At 38.9% G+C, this 16,854-nt stretch overlaps 1 protein-coding gene across 1 annotated transcript in view; it reads left to right on the top strand.

Moving 5' to 3' along the window:
- The window catches only part of ADAMTS6 (ADAM metallopeptidase with thrombospondin type 1 motif, 6), a 509,355-nt gene that overhangs the window by 318,233 nt on the left and 174,268 nt on the right, over positions 1-16,854 (top strand). The window contains exon 14 of the mRNA XM_006899365.1: positions 10,056-10,158. Within this exon, the coding sequence (XP_006899427.1) occupies positions 10,056-10,158 (103 nt within the window). The remainder of the gene's footprint in view (positions 1-10,055; positions 10,159-16,854) is intronic.

The raw sequence follows: 16,854 nt of genomic DNA, 5'->3' as shown, positions 1-16,854 counted from the left end.
CTTTTGACTGTGTGGATCACAACAAGCTGTGGCTGACTCTGAGAAGAATGGGAATCCCAGAATATTTGATTGTGCTAATGCGAAACCTATACTTGGACCAAGAGGTAGTCGTCAGATAAAGCAAGGAGACGCTACATGGTTCAAAATCAAGAAAGGGGTCCATCAGGGATGTATTGTGTCTCCACACCTTTTCAATCTGGGTTCAGAACAGATCATCCGAGATGCTGCTCTATACAAAGAGGAATGTGGCATCAGGATTCGTGGAAGAGTCATCAACAACCTGCGTTATGTGGATGACACAACCCTGCTTGCTGAAACTGAGGAAGACCTGAAGCGCTTGCTGCAGGTCAAGGTCTGCAGCCTTCAATATGGATTGAAGTTCAGATTCTTTCATATAGGAAACAAATTTATTATCCTGGAGTCAGACCCAAGTCATAGCCCAACATCTAGTGGGTTTTCAGAGTCTGTCAGTTGTACAGAATGAGATAGTCAATCTTTCTCCCAGGTAGGAAATAGGAACAAAAGAGATTTTATTTTTCCTGTTCCTCACATTTTATTACTCATAGACATAATACAATATTTTCAGAATTTGGCTCCTTTGAAGGCGTTTTGAGACACAATTCTCTTCAAAATAAAGGCATTTGGGTTGTACTTTCCAAGTCAAAGGAAAGAAACAAAAAGGGACTTGGCCAAATATTTCGTAGGCATAAAACCAGGATTAGAATGCTAGTCATAGAAATGCCGCTGTGTGCTTGGTCAATGGAAGCTCAGATTTCTTTCTACAGTGACTTCTATGAGAAATGAATTACTTTTTTTTAGATATATCTGCTAACAAAAGTTATTAAGTAAAGACAGTAAAGGATACTTTTTGACATTTTGGTATAATTAGAAGTGCAATATCTATAGGAGCACTTACACAGATTTATTAAAAGTGGGTTTTAAAAGCTGATAATGTGTCTTTAAAAATATCTTTGAAATAGTAAGATCAAAAGATGCTGAGATCTGCAGCTTTGCTCTTTGGATTTCTGTAGGTCCCTGCTGGTTGGTTTCTAGAGGAGGGGGTGATACTTGATTAGTGTTAGCACTAGGACGCTGGAAACCTGTCAGGTTTTACATAAAAAAATCTGTTGTTTATGCCCACTGTTTTCTGTTAGAGTTTCTGCAGAGTGTCAGCATCCATTATTCTTAAGTAATTTAAAAAGCATTACTCCTTAAACTCTCCACTCTTTCGAAACAAAATGGGGAAAAATGGGTTTTACACTGCTTATCCTTAAGAAATTACTCTTTAGTCACTTTCATTCCTTAACCAGCATTACACAACTCTTACTAAGCCTATTTTTCATCAAAGCCCATTCAGGAGACCAGAACACTTGCTGATATATTGTACAAAGGGAAAGGCATGGGAATGAGTCCCAAGTCTATCCCCTTCACTCCGACCATCCTCACATTATTCCTTGGACACTCTAAACACACTGCTGCCTCAGGGCCATTACAGATAATGTATCTTGGAACTTTTTTCCCCCTTCACAGATATGTATCTAAGTCACTTCTTCGAGTTCTACTAAATCTCAGTTAAAAACCCATTTTATTAGAGGGAATTTTTCAGATGGCACAGCTAAAACAATTTCCGTCCCACCTCCCCATTAAGCCCTGGTGACACAGTGGTTAAGTTCTTGGCAGCTGATAGCTTGAGTTTGGATATGCCCACCATATGGTTGTCCTTGGATGAATGGGCAGGTATATCTTGGGGAAAATGCAACTAGAGTGCTCCTTCGAGACAACGATGGTGAAGCTTCTTCTCACATACTTTGGACATGTTGTTAGTAGGCACCAGTTCTTGGAAAAGGCATCATGCTTGCAGAAGTGGAAAGCTGGTATAAGATAGGAAGACTGAACAAGATGGTTGACACAGTGACATAACAATGGCCTCAAGTATATCAGAGCTGATGAAGCTGACATTAGGATAGGTTGGAATTTACAGAAGTGTGTGGGAAGAAAGATGTGGTGATAGACTTAAAAAAAATCTATTAACTGAATGCCTTGTAGATCATAGCTGCACTCTGAGACACATGGGATACCATGAACAGGAATCAACTTGACAGCATATAGTTGTTAATAATAAATTATTACATTCACATAGGAAAGTTGCCAAGAGAGGGACATCTTTTGCTTAGGGACAGGTTTAATCATGTGTGTCTAGAAGAAAGGAGAAGGACCTTTTATAGGGGTATAGGTGAATAAGCTAGGACTCAAAATAAAGAACTTATTAATCTTTCAGCTGTTTAAAAAGAATTTTATTTACCTTTCTGTATATGGTCATATGGACAGGACAACAGACTATTTAGGCACTATTGTAAGGAAAATACTAAGGTCTTGTGCAATTAAGTTGGTTTACTTCTAACAATAACTTAAAAATTATATAATTCTATGTTGAATTAAAACTAATAAGCTAAAATGGCTCTTCTGCAAAATGCTGCTGAACAGCCGTATCTATTACGCTAACACACTAAGCCATTGGTTGATGAATTGCAGCTCACATGTCAAATATGGACTGGCCAAGTTTTAGAATAAATTTTTATTTGTAACAAAACCATGCCTGTTCACTTACATATTATTGATAACCTCACCAACATGATGATGGTAGTATTTACAACAGAGACCTTAAAGACTGCAAAACACACAATATTTGTTATCTGACCCTTTAAAAAAAGTTTACCAAGCTCTCCCCAAATAATGATGGCAGAGGGAAGAATAGATGACTTTAAGTTGTGGAGCTGAGAAAAGTACTGAATATCCCATGGGCTACCAAAACAATAAACAGATATGTCTTAGAAATAGGACAGCCAGAGTGTGCTTTGGAGGCAGAGATGGGAAAGTTTCAACTCTCATGTTTTGGACATGTAGCTAGTCGAGGCTATTTCTTGGAGCCATGATGCTTGGAAAGATGGATGGTCAGTGAAGGAAAGGAAGACCCCCAATGAGCTAGAGTGACACAATGACTTCAACAAGGGGCTTTAGTGTGTCAGAGACAATGAGGATAGCACAGGACAGGGCAGGCAGGGTTCAGGGTTCATAGGATCACTATGAATCAGTCAACAAGCACCTAACAATAACAAGAACAACTGCAACCCAAAACCAAGCAGCTGGGGGTGGGAGGATCAAACGCTGGTAAAAGATTACATATAAATCCTTATTTACTCTTCTAGAAACTTTAGGTCTGATACTATTAACAGTTATATCCATCAAGATCCAACCTTAATAGCAAAAAACACACTTAATATTTAGAGGATAGATAATGCAGGACATGGGTTATATGAGGAGGGAAGAAGTTGAGATGTTTCATTCCTAACAGAAAGTCATGGGAATCATGATGGCTTTATCAGAGCTCAGAGGCTGAAATCACACAAAAGAAGTTGGAATCATAGGATGGAAGGATATGGGGAGACTTAGAAGTCTGAATTGTCTCCCCTAAAAGATTCTGATGCTGCCTGAAATGCTATCTGAGGTTGTTGTTATTGTTATGTGCTGTCGAGTCGTTTGCGACTCATAGCGGCCCTATGTACAACAGCCCTAAACCCTGCTCTATCCTGTGCCAATCGCATTGCCTCTGACACACCCATCCCGATTACCCTAGTCACTGAATCAATCCACCTCATAGAGGGTCTTCCCCTCCTGCGCTGTCCCTCTACTCTACCCAGCGTGATGTCCCTCTCTAAAGACCTGTCTCTCCTTACAACATGTCCAAAGTATGTCAGACAAAACCCCAGAATCCTTGCCTCCAAGGAGCAGCCTGGTTTAACCCTCTCCAGGACAAACCTGTTTCTTTTCTTGGAAGTTCATGGTACATTCAATACTATTTTCCAGCACCCCAGCTCAAAGGCGTCAATTCTCCTTCTATCCTCCCTAGTCATTATCCAATTCTCTGATGCATAACATGTGATTGCAAAAGCCATGGCCTGTATCAGGCAGACCTTAGTTTCCAGAGAGACACCGTTACTCTTGAGTACTTTAGAGAGGTCCCTAACAGCAGACTTTCCCATTGCAATAAGTTTTTTTTATTTCATGGCTACTGGTGCCAAGAGTGTTGACCGTGGAGCCGAGCAAACTGAAGCTGTGAACAATCTCAATCTCTTCACCATCCATCCTGATACTACCGATTGGTCCAGTGGTGAGAATCTTTGTCTTCTTGACATTGAGCCTCAGTCCATACTGAAGGCTGCAATCCTTGACCCTCTGCAGCAAGTGCATGAAGTCCTCCTCAGTTTCAGCAAGAGAAGTGAAAATACTGTGGTTTCTCTCACTAGTACCTTCAATTACCTGATTTTTAAATAGAAGTCAGCTGGCACAGAATCCTAAGAAAGAAAGCTGCAGGGTTTGCAAACCTTAAATACAGTGTAGAGTAAAAGGATGTCAAGTGAGTCTGAGGGTGTCTTGCGCCAGGAATAACAACACAGGGAGGTTTTTCTTTCTATGCTCCAGTGTACTTTGTTCTAAATTAGATATTATTAATGCTTTCTATTTTATAATAGAGAGCTCTGGTGACGTGGTCCACAGGGATTTGTGCTGCTAACCCAAAATTGGTGTCTCTGGCAGTTCTAATCCACCAAAGGTTCCACCGAAGAAATGGGCACTCTCCTCCTGTGCTCTTTACAGCCTCTAAACATTGGCTGGAGGGTCAGTTGTGAATCCCTTCTGACTCAACAGCAATAAGAAAGAATATATAACCGTGTTGAGAGGGATTAAATTGATTGCACATGTAAAGAAAGACTTTTGCACCTACCACAAAGTTGGTAGTCAGTAGCAAATTGCTAATATAAATATTGTTATTATGCTGATTCTGGGAGTAGGCGGCCAGAAATGATATGAAATTATATCCAAGAATTTCATCAACCAGTAATATACTCTGATTGTTGTGGTTATGTGCTGTTGAATAGACGATGACTCTTAGTGACACTTTGAACAACATCTATGAACCCTGCCCTATCCTGTGACACACCTGACCCCATTGCCATAGTCACTGTGTCAATCCAGCTCATCCAGGGTGTTTGTTTGCTACACTGCCCGTCTGTCCTTCTAAGCATGTCCTTTTCCAAAGACTAGTTCCTCCTGGCAACATACCTAAAGTATATGAGATGGAGCTCCAAATTCTTGCCTCCAAGGAGCAACCTGGTTTCACCTACTGTCTTTCACTAATAAGATCCTCTTATTAGACATCTTCTTTTTCTTCTATCTAAGATAATCCTTACCAAACACTAAAATATACAATATTTGTTTTGTTTATTTTAAGTTAATTACCATTATGTTGTTTTAGTTTTGTTACTTGCAGTTTTTTTAAAGTATTTTTTACTTATATTTGTTCTGAAATGTCATCTCTATAAATTTTATGCAGTTCTTCTCTTCCTATAGTCTTAGGATGATATTTCCCAGCTGTTTCCAACATATGACCTTTCCTTCCTGTATTTATGGCTTTATATAGTTTCATTTCTTAATAGCTTTTAAAAAATCCTTTTCCTTCACAACCAGCTCAGTCTCTATAATTATTTTGACACACACAATTTTCTTCCAAGTTTCTTTAATCCATGACACAATGGTACATCCCTTTGTATTATTCCAGCACCTGTAGAAAACATACAGCCTGCTGCCATACACTATGTATATTGCTTGGAATATCCAGCTCTTGTAATTTCCATGTGTATCTTGTTCCTCCATAGTCAACAGTCTTGGCACCAGCAGCCAGGAAATTAAAAGGCGCATTGCCATGGGAGAGTCTGCTGTTAGGGACCTCTCCAAAGTGCTGAAGAGCAATGGTATCTCTTTGGAGACTAAGGTGCATCTGATACAGGCCATGGTCTTCGCAATCACCTGTTATGCATCATAGAGTTGGACAATGACCAAGGAGGATAGGAGAATTGATGCCTTTGAGCTGTGGTGCTGGAGAAGAGTATTGAGAATACCACGGACTGCTAGGAAAACAAACAGATTTGTCCTGAAAAGGGTTAAACCGGGTGGCTTCTTGGAGGTAAGGATTCTGAGGCTCCATCTAACATACTTTGGACATGTTGTGAGGAGAGACCGGTCCTTAGAGAGGGACATCATGCTTGGGAGGGTGGAGGGACAGCGCAGGAGAGGAAGGCCCTCTATGAGGTGGATTGATTCAGTGACTGGGATAATTGGGATGGGATTGTCAGAGACAGTGCGATTGGCACAGGACAGAGTGGAGTTTAGGGCTGTTGTACATAGGGTTGCTATGAGTCGCAGGCAACTCGACGGCACATAACAACAACAGCAACAACATCTTGTTCCTCCAACAAGACTAATAGGATGAACTTCATATGTTTTGTGCTTTACTCATTCTTCAGTATTATTGGAAATATGTAATTAGAGTTCAAATTATTTGTTATTCTTTTTTAAATATTTTATTAATTTTAATGAACATTTATAGAGATTTTGGGTTTCCATTCATACATTGTTGCACTATTTTCTCTATGCCCCGCCCCCGGTTCGTTCCTCTGTTTTTTTTTTCTTTGAAAGTCTGTTTTAATAGTCCCATTGCCACAGTGCTTGTCAAAACCAGTTCTGATTAATCTCCTTTGTCATTCCATATCACTCTTCCCTGAGAGAGATTTCATCCTGATTCATAAGGAAAAGGGGACGACGTATTCTCTTAGCTACTTCCTGCTGAAAAGGGAAGCTGTAGGCTTCAGGGTGAAGATCTTCTCTCACTACTCTAAAGGGCGCCTTTGACAATAGGAAACACATAGACTATTGTGGAGATTGATTTTGGAATTTAGTTGCACTATTATCAATTGTGCTTAGCCATACATGTTCATATCCTTGAAGATGTATCATGGAACTGTTGCAGCCTAGAAGACAAAAATTTAACTAACAAGTTAAAAGTAAATGAGTAAAAAATTAAAAGCAATAATATTCGAAGTAGAGGTTCTAGTAGTGGCGCAAATCAAGTTAGGAGAGAAGGTAATTCTTAAAATAAAAGGCTTATTGACTAGCACTTTGTCTATTATAGTATAAAGGTTAGGAACCACAAGATGTAGAGGCTCAACTATATCATTTATTGTTCTTAAGTCCTGGACCAAATTCCATCTACCACTGGGTTATTTTACATCTCAGAAGTCTGCATGCAAGGCAGAGGTGAAGTATGGAACTGCTTATGAGGTTTTCCTTCAATTCCAACAACTAAGAAATAGTGAGAAGAGTTGGGACCTCAGAAGGCATTTAGGACCAAATAATAGGCTCTTGTGTTCAGGAGAAAATGAATATACTTACCAGTAACGTTAATGCTCACCCACGGCTCTTCTGGGAGGATCTAAATCATTGAAGTGTCCTCCTTTGTTTCCAGCTGGGAGCTGGGGCCTGTCAGTCCTGTCAGCCACGAGGACCTGATGTGAGCCACCCTTGGCCATGTATCCTTCAGATCCACACTTAAAGCAATTGAGTGGGAGCTTCCTCTCTACTCTCTTGCCTATCTGTGGCTCTCGTCTGTGACACTATCTACTGAAGTGGCCCAGCTTTCCACAGTGGAAGCCATCCTGACCTCCTTTATTACTTTTTGGGTGGCACTGTTTATGAGTAAGACTTCCTTTTCCTGACACAGGCCCTAAACTGACAGCAATAGCTGCCCTGATAATTTTGACCATTATCTGGTCTTTTCTCTTCCCTCTTGATCCCAGTTGTTAAAAGAGGAGAGCATTTAAACAAATAGTTTTGAACAATATACTCTTTTACATTTAAGGCTAGAAATATTAACAATATGATCATTTCCAATCCAGAGATACATATTCCAGTGCAGTTCCTATTTTCCATAAATTGTTTTGGTAAGAAGAATATTGTAAATGTGGATACAGTTCCACTAGTCCTCCTCCATGCCATGATATAGTGTTATTAGCATAAGCAGCTATAAATCCATTGCCTTCCTTACTCTAACTTAATTTTTTTAATTTAAATTTATTATTCAGTAAAAATTTACAGAGACTTTGGATTTCCATTCATTCATTGTTGCACAATTCTCCCCTCCCAACCCTCCCCCCCAGAACACTACCCTCTTGGAAAAGTAAAAGACAAATTCTTTCATAGTTTTACAAACCCTCCCCCAGGTCCACCCCATCATGTAGCCTTTGCTCTAGACTCCTGTCATGACAAAAATACCGAATCACATATCCCTTTTAAATAGTTTTCTCCCTCATCTGTTTCAATGAAGTATACATTATTGTACCCATCTTTCTCAGTCTCTCCCCAACCCCAAGGTCAGTTCTGTTTTACAAGAGTGGCACCATGCAGTATTTGTCCTTTTGTGACTGGGATACTTCACTCAGAATAATGTCCTCCAGAGTCACCCATTTTGAATAATATTGCATGAGTTCCTTGTTTATCAATGCAGCATAGTATTCCATTGTGTGAATATATCACAGCTCTATATCTGCTCGTTTGTTGATGGGCACTTAGGTGGTTTCCAACTCCTTGCTATTGTTATTCATTTTTGAGATTGTTACTTGCTTAGAAAGTAGGCTTGCTATTTGGAAAAGTTCCTTGTGTGAGATTTTCTAAAAATGGAAAACAAATGCATTTTTTTAACTCAAAGATTAGGACACTATGAAACATGACTGTGGAAGCTTAACCTTTCATTGTACACTAGGTACCTGACATTAAATACTTATTTTTCTACTTGTATGTAAAGGCAAACAAGAATGCTAATTTGACAAGCATAATAATTAGAGTTGAAATTGCAGTGTCATAATTTAATATATTGAAAATATTTTAAAATTCAGAGGGCAGGACTTCTGCTACGTTTCTGAAGCTGAGACTTTGGACTTGATTTGGTAGAAAGTTGAGATGTAGTATATTGGAAATAGCGATGACTATGCAGATGTTTTCACATGGTGCTCTATTAGTGCACATACTTCAAAGGGACACTCACAATGTACTGATCTTGGAAAACACTATAAGGAAAATGTAAAGATCCATGAACACAGTGAAAAATTCCCTCGAAGTATCTTTAAGAACATCTACATCATACCATTTATTAATAATTAAGATTTTTTTGATCTTATCATTCATTCTGTCTGTATTCATGGAGAATATTTTCTCAGTAGGTGTTTAAAACATTGTTACTTTAGGGTTGTTTGTTATTTTTTTAAGTGCTACAGCTCCAGAAATCTAAATAGTGAGTCAAAATAGGTCAGACTGCTCAAATTTAATGCTTTGAATTCTTTATGAACTCAAAGGTTGAATTTAGGATGACCCTGTGGTATTTGAAATATAGACAAAGCTAGATTGGCAGGATGTGTCTCTTTTTAAAACTCCAGGTAGCCAGAAAAGCATTCCAATATTTTTGAAAAAGAATATAAAAACTTTAAATAATCCTCTTCTAACCCTTTCCTATCCAGAAACATTTACATATTTGCGACCAATTTAGTATTTTATTCTCTATGATCTTAACCGTTTAAATATAAATCTTAGCAAGTCCAAAGGTTTTAAATGTAAAGCTGTTTAGACTTGAAGCCATGATTTTTCCCAGTTCATTCCACATCTTAAAGTACATCAGAGCTAGACGGTGAACAGCTATAGTAATAGGACACCATACCACAATTAATAGTGCTGACATATTACAAACCTGACTCTGGACTCCCTAAAATAAAGAACTGGGAGCAGCTGTGGCAACTGGACTTCAAATTCTGTTACCAGCATGGATTTTTGTGTTTTAGTTTCTTAGCCCAGTGTTCCTTTATGTTTATAAGGAGATATCTGATGGATTGATTGCAAAGTTAACTATGACATGTATCTGGGTGTAAAATTAAATGGAAACTGCCTAGCATATAACTTTGTTTAAATTACTTTAGTTATTTCTTCCATGTCTATGATTACAGTTCAGACACTTCAATCTGAACACTGGTTATAAAACAGTAAAGCAGTATCAGAATTAGAGCCAGGGAGTAAAGCTAATTAGATGGAGTTCATGAAATCTTAATTTTAAGGGACCATTGTCCCTTGGCTTTTTTTCCCCCAACAATCGTACCATTTATGATTTTATTTTATTTTAGCCATGTCCCTTGGGGTCCCGAGATTTTCGAGAGAAACAGTGTGCAGACTTTGACAATATGCCTTTCCGTGGAAAGTATTATAACTGGAAACCCTATACTGGAGGTAATGTATAACCTGGCAGAACATTCTTCATGCTTGAAAGCTTGGCAAATTCAAATTTAATACATATACACACTTTACGTTCATGAATATACTGGCAAAAATTAGCATTTACAAATGGAAGCATGGAAGTGCTTACAGTACTCTAGTGTTTACATGTTTTAGTTTCTCTTAGTATTAAGTTAATACAAACTATCAGAAATAATTTACACACACACACACATACACACACACACACACACACACACACACACACACACACTTCTACTTAAGGAGCCTGAGTGACATAAGAGACTGCTAACCAAAAGGTCAGCAGTTCAAGTCCACCTGCTGCTACCTGGGAAAAGATGGGCAATCTCTGTCTCTAAAGATTCAGAAGACTAATGGAGGGCTTCTATGGCAGAATCTGCTCAACTGAAGTGGGAGTAATTTTGCTTAAGAAACTACAAAGTTATTACAAAAAATTTCTGCATATATACAAAGAAAATAATATTTTTTAGTTCTGCCTGGACTTCTTTGGGGTCTATGTACATTACTTTATAACCGTTGAATATTTGAAACTATCATTCTAAAAATTTTAAGATTCTCTAAGGCTTAAGAAAGGCCAACAAAAATCTATGTCCTTTGCTGGTCAATTGTTATTATTAATTTTTAGTGTTAGAAATATTTTTGCTCTTTAATTTGAACATGCATCAAACAGTAATTATGCAAAATGTATTGGATTTTGTCAGACCTTTTCATCATTAAGTGATAGAACTATGTATGTAGTGCTTTATCCTTTGCTGTGTTAATGTGATGAGTTACATGGATTGTTTTTCTGGTGTGTATCCATCCTTGCCTACCTGCTGTGGAGGTTATCATTAAAAATGACTATTATAGCCATATAATTTGGCTTTGCCATGTGAATGTGCACAAATATATGAATAGACATGTTAGTTTATCCATAAAGGGATGGCTAGTGTTATCAATTCACAGGGAGATTGACAAGTCTTGCCAATAGATTGTGAATATAACAGCAAAAGAAGGAGAAACCTCACCATCAGGAAAGAAGAGCAAACAGGAGAATGCAAATAATAATACAGGACCAGAGCAATAGCCGTGGCAGCTACTGCAAAGTATTAGAGATTTGACAAGGGACAGAGTAGACCCTGAGACTTCAGTTCATCATGAAGAGAACCAGAGCTAATCTAAGAACCTTTGTCCAAGTTTGTTGGACAAATTGGGGGTTGGGGAAGAGGGGAACTAATATTGGCAGGACTAATAAGTGTGTAACACTAGCGTAAAGCCGTGACAGTCAAGGCTGAGGTGCCTGTGAGCACATTTCAGAAGTTATCCTAACTATATCTGCTCCTATATTATAACTTTTTTTACTACCCAAATATAAGTTTGTGCTTACACAAAACCTATACTTGGACCAAGAAGCAGTCCTCAGATCAGAAAAGGAGTGTCTTGTCTTCATACATTTTCAATCTATATGCAGAACAGATTATTTGAAAAGCAGGGCTTTATGAGGAAGAGTGTGACATCAAGATTGGAGGAAGACTTATTAACAGCCTATGATATGCAGATGACACAACCTTGCTGAAACTCAGGAAGACCTGAAGCACTTGCTGTAGAAGGTCAAGGAATGTAGTCTTCAATATGTATTGAAGCTCAACATCAAGAAGACAAAGATTTTCACCACTGGGACAATTGACAGTGCCATGACAGATGAGAAAAGATTGAGGTCTCAGCTCCACAGTCAACACTTTTGGCACCAGCAGTCAGAAAATCAAAAGATGAATTGCATTGGGAAAATCTGCTGTCAGGGACCTCTCCAGAGTACTGAAAACTAACAATGTCAATCTAGAGACTAAGGCGCACTTAATCCAGACCATGGTCTTCACAGTTACTTGCTACATATCACAGAGCTGGACAATTATGTAGCTGGAGAAGAGCTTAGAACATACCATAGACTGCCAAAAAAACAAATAGGTCAATCTTGGAGAGGGTGAAACCAAGTTTCTCTTTGGAGGCTAGGATTTTAAAGCTCTGTCTCACATACTTTGGGCATGTGGCCCAGAGAGACCGGTTTTTGGAGAAGGACATCATGCTTGAAATGGTGAAGGGCCAGTGAAGGAGAGGAAGACCCCAGATGAGGTGGATTGATACAGTTACTGGGGCGATGGGAGTTGGTGTATAGAAATTAGACTGTCTCAGGAAAGGGTAGGGTTCAGAGCGCTGTACATAAGGTCACTATGAGTTACAGGTACTCAACAGCACATGACAACAACAAAAGTTCTGTGTGGTCTGTGAGCTATCATGCTAAAGTGGTGACCCAGTAAAGCAGTAAGATTGATATTAAGATGAGTAGAAAGAAGTATAAAAGTGTGAGGGATGTCTGAACTAGTTTTGAGTTGTTGACACTGTTGACAGGGACAGTTCCCTTTGTGAAGCTGATAAAGGTTAGATATGGCTGTCTTTATGGGGCTCTTCCTTTTTTAACATGTGTTTTGAATCTCACTTGGTCATGATGAATTTTTTTCTTTTAATATATACTATTGTGTTCTAGTAGTCAGAATTTTGCTAAGGATTTTTACATCTGTGTTCATGAGAGATATAGATCTGTCGTTTTCTTTTTTGTAATGTCTTTACCTGGTTTTGGTATTAGGGTTATACTTGCTTCATAGAATGACTCTGGGTATGTAGTTTCCTTTTCTATTACTTTTTTTAAAAATAATTTAAGTGGAATTACTGATAATTCATCTCTGAATGTTTGCTAAAATTCACCTGTGAAGCCAGCTGGGACATATTTTGGTAGGTTCGGAGAGTCTTATTAAATGTCTTGCTAAATTTCTTCTTTTGTAATGAGTCTCTTCAAGTGTTCTATATCTGTCTAAGTCTGATTATCATGTAGGTTTCTAGGAATTTGTCCATTTCCTGTAGGTTTTCAAGCTTATCTCAGGATAGCTTTTTAATATTCCAGTTTTATCAGTTTGCATTCAGCTGGTTCTGTTGTGTTGTCACCTTTTTCATTTATTATTTGAGTTATTTGTGTCTTTTCTTTTGTTAAGCTTACCAAAAGATTGTTGATCTTATTGACCCTTTGGAAGAATTTTCTGTTTTGTATCACAATGATTTCAGCCCTGGTCCTTTTAATTTTCTTTCTTTTTTTAGAGACTGTGACATTAGATTGCTTTTCTTTTTCTATTTGTCAGAAGTATTTATTAGGTCATTAATTTTGCTGCTTTCTTCCTTTCTTTATGTGTTTGCCTATTGCTATGAACTGCTCTTTGCTGTATCCTACAGGTTTTGATATGTTGTATTTTCATTTTCACTTATTTTCAGGAACGTTTTCACTTTGTATTTTTGCTATAACCCAATTATTCTCAAATATGGTGTTATTTAGCTTCCACGTGGATGGATTTTGTCTTTTATCCTCTTGTTATTAACTTCTAGTTTTATGACACAAAGGTATAAAAAGATAGTTTGTATTATTACTGTGGTGCTGAATTTTTTGAGGCTTGCTTTATCTTAATATATGAACAATTCTTGAAAATATACTATATATACTTGAAAAGAAGATAAATGAGTTTTAGTTGGGGACAATACCCTGAATACATCTCTGAGGTTGTATGCTAATTGTTGTTGTTGTTGTTATGTGCCATCGGGTTGCTTGCTTCTCAGCAACCTTATGTACAACAGTCCTAAACCCTGCTCTATCTCTTGCCAATCTTATTGTCTATGACACATCTATCCTCATTCATCAAGTGATGGAATCAATCCATCTTATCAAGGGTCTTCCTCTCCTGAGCTGCCCCTCCACCCTCCCAAGCATGATGTCCTTCTCCGAGGACTGGTCCCTCCTTGCAACATGTCCAAAGTATGTCAGATGAAGCTTCAGAATCCTTGCTTCCAAGGAGCAGCCTGGCTTCACCCTCTCCGGGATGAATTTGTTTGTTTTCCTAGCAGTCCATGGTATATTCAGTACTCTTCTCAGCACCACAGCTCAAAGGCATAAACTGTCCTTCTATCATCCCTCGTCATAGCCAAGCTCTCTGATGCATACCAAGTAATGGCAAAGATAGTTTAGTTATTATGCATTTTTAAAATTTCTTTAGAATTGACCTGTCCTTTGTTGAGATTGGTATGTTTAAGTTTGGGCAGAATATTAAATAATCCAGGAAGTATTAAAAGAAGATGGAAAGAGTATACAGAGTCACTATACAGAAAGGAATTGATGAACACAGAATTTCATGAAACAACATATGAGCAAGAGCCTATGGTGATGAAGGAAAATGTCCAAGCTGCTTTGAAGGAATTGGCAAAAATAAGGCCCCAGGAATTGATGGTATGCCAATTGATGCATTTCAACTAACAGATGCTGCCCTAGATGTGCTCACCAAGTTGTGTCAAGAAATCTGGAGGACAACCACTTGGCCAACTGACTGGAAGAAGTCTATATTTGTTCCCGTTCCAATAGAGTGTGGAAATAATCGAACAATATCACTGATATCACATGCAAGCAACATTCTGCTGAAGATTATACAAAAACAACTAGAACAGCACATCAACAAAGAAGTGATGTGAGAAGTACTGGCTGGGTTTAGAAGGGGTCGTGGTACTAAGGATATTGTAGCTAATGTTAGATGGATCTTGGCTGAAAGCATGGAGTACCAGAGGAATGTCTGTGTTTCATTGATTATGCGAAGGTGTATACAAAAGACTGTATGGATCACAACAAACTGTGGCTGACTCTGAGAAGAATGGGAATCCCAGAACACTTGATCATGCTAATGCGAAACCTATATTTGGACCAGGAGGCAGTCGTCAGAACAGAGCAAGGAAACACTGCATGGTTGAAAACTGGGAAGGGTGTAAGTACACCAGGGATGTGTCCTATATTCATACCTTTCAACCTATATGCAGAACAGATTATCCAAGACGGCTGTGTGAGAAGTGTGGCATCAGTATTGGAGGGAGATTTATCAACAATCTGCATTATGCAGATGACACAACCCTGCTTGCTGAAACCGAGGAGGACCTGAAGCACTTGCTGCAGAAGGTCGAAGACTGCAGCCTTCAATATGGATTGAGGCTCTATATCAAGAAGACAAAGACTCTCACCTCTGGACCAATTGGCAGCAGCAGGATGGATGGTGAAGAGATTGAGATTGCTCACAGCTTCAGTTTGCTTGGCTCCATAGTCAACACTCTTGGCACCAGCAGCCAGGAAATTAAAAGACATATTGCAGTGGGGAAGTCTGCTATTAGGTACCTCTCCAAAGTACTGGAGAGCAGTGGTGTCACTATGAAGACTAAGGTGTACCTGATACAGTCCATGGTCTTTGCAGTCACTTGCTTGTGTCAGACAGTGACTAGGGAGGATAGAAAAATTTATGTCTTTGCACTGTGGTGTTGGAAAAGAGAATTGAATATACCATGGACTTCTAAGAAAACAAATAGGTTCATCCTAGAGAGGGTTAAACCAATCTGCTCCTTGAAGGCAAGTATTCTGAGCCTTCATCTGACATACTTTGGACATGTTGCAAGGAGGGACCAGTCCTTGGAGAAGGATGTCATGCTTGGGAGAGAGTAGAGGAACAGTTGCAGGAAGAGGAAGATCCTTTATGAGGTGGATTGATTCAGTCAATGGAGGTAGGTGTGTCAGAGACAGTGGAATTGACACAGGATAGAGCATGGTTTAGGGCTGTTGTACATAGGGTCGCTATGAGTTGCAGGTGTCTAGACAGTACATAACAACTACCATTGTAATGTTTGAAGCAGCCTGCTACTTTCTTGATATTACGTCAAGTTCTTCTTGCTATGTGCTAGGCCTTTTCTCTTGTGTCTGCCTAGGTTTTGAGAGTTCTTTGTCTTTATGATGCTAATGATAACTAGCACATTTAAAGTTTTCTCTTTTTGATGAAGGATAACTTGCTCTACGCAAAGTCCTTTGTGGTCCTGTGCAGTGGGAAAGCTCTACTTTTCTAAATTCCTTCAAGTCCTCTGTAGTCTACAGGGAGGACAATGAAGAAGTTACTTGGCTGAGGCACTTCCTGTGCAGGGAAAGGGAAGATAACTTCCAATACCTTAGGATGCTGGTTTTTGGTTTTTTTTTTTTGTTTGAAAAACTGGGTGAAAATCTTATCTGGGTGTGACCAGCCTCTCCTGAAGTCTATTAATGTCCTCAGTGGCTTAAGGGGTAGCTGGCAACCAGGTTTTCCTGACTGAGGCCCTTGCTCTCCAGAGCAGTGGTGGGGGAGGGCAACCCCTGATGCCTCTAGGCACCCTTTCTGCAGTCCCATGCAGTCCAGTGGGAATCTCATCTTTCCCAAAGTCTATTATCGTCCACAGCTGGCAACCGGGTTTCCCTGCCTTTAGGACCTTTATTTTATTTTTTTATTATGTTGATTATTACATTTGTATTTTAATTTTCTTTTTTAAAAAATTTATTTATTTATTTTACAGAGGTTTTGGATTTCCATTCCTTCATTGCTGCAATTTTCTCCCTTCCCACCCCTCCCCACCAGCTCGCTTCCCCCTCTAAAGAGAGAAAAAAAAAATTCCTTCCTTAGTATACAATTCCCACGTCCCTTCCCCGCACCGCCCACCCCGAGTCCACTTCTCTATGCAACCTTAATTCTGGATTTCTGTGCTAACCATAATACTCAATCATATATCACTTCTAATCTGTTCTTTCCCTCATCTGTTTCAATA

The sequence above is a fragment of the Elephantulus edwardii genome, unplaced genomic scaffold (assembly GCF_000299155.1).
Source record: "Elephantulus edwardii isolate Elephantulus edwardi_28Jun2011 unplaced genomic scaffold, EleEdw1.0 scaffold00254, whole genome shotgun sequence".
Classification (NCBI taxonomy): Eukaryota; Metazoa; Chordata; class Mammalia; order Macroscelidea; family Macroscelididae; genus Elephantulus; species Elephantulus edwardii.
This window is presented reverse-complemented; position numbering and strand designations above follow the sequence as displayed.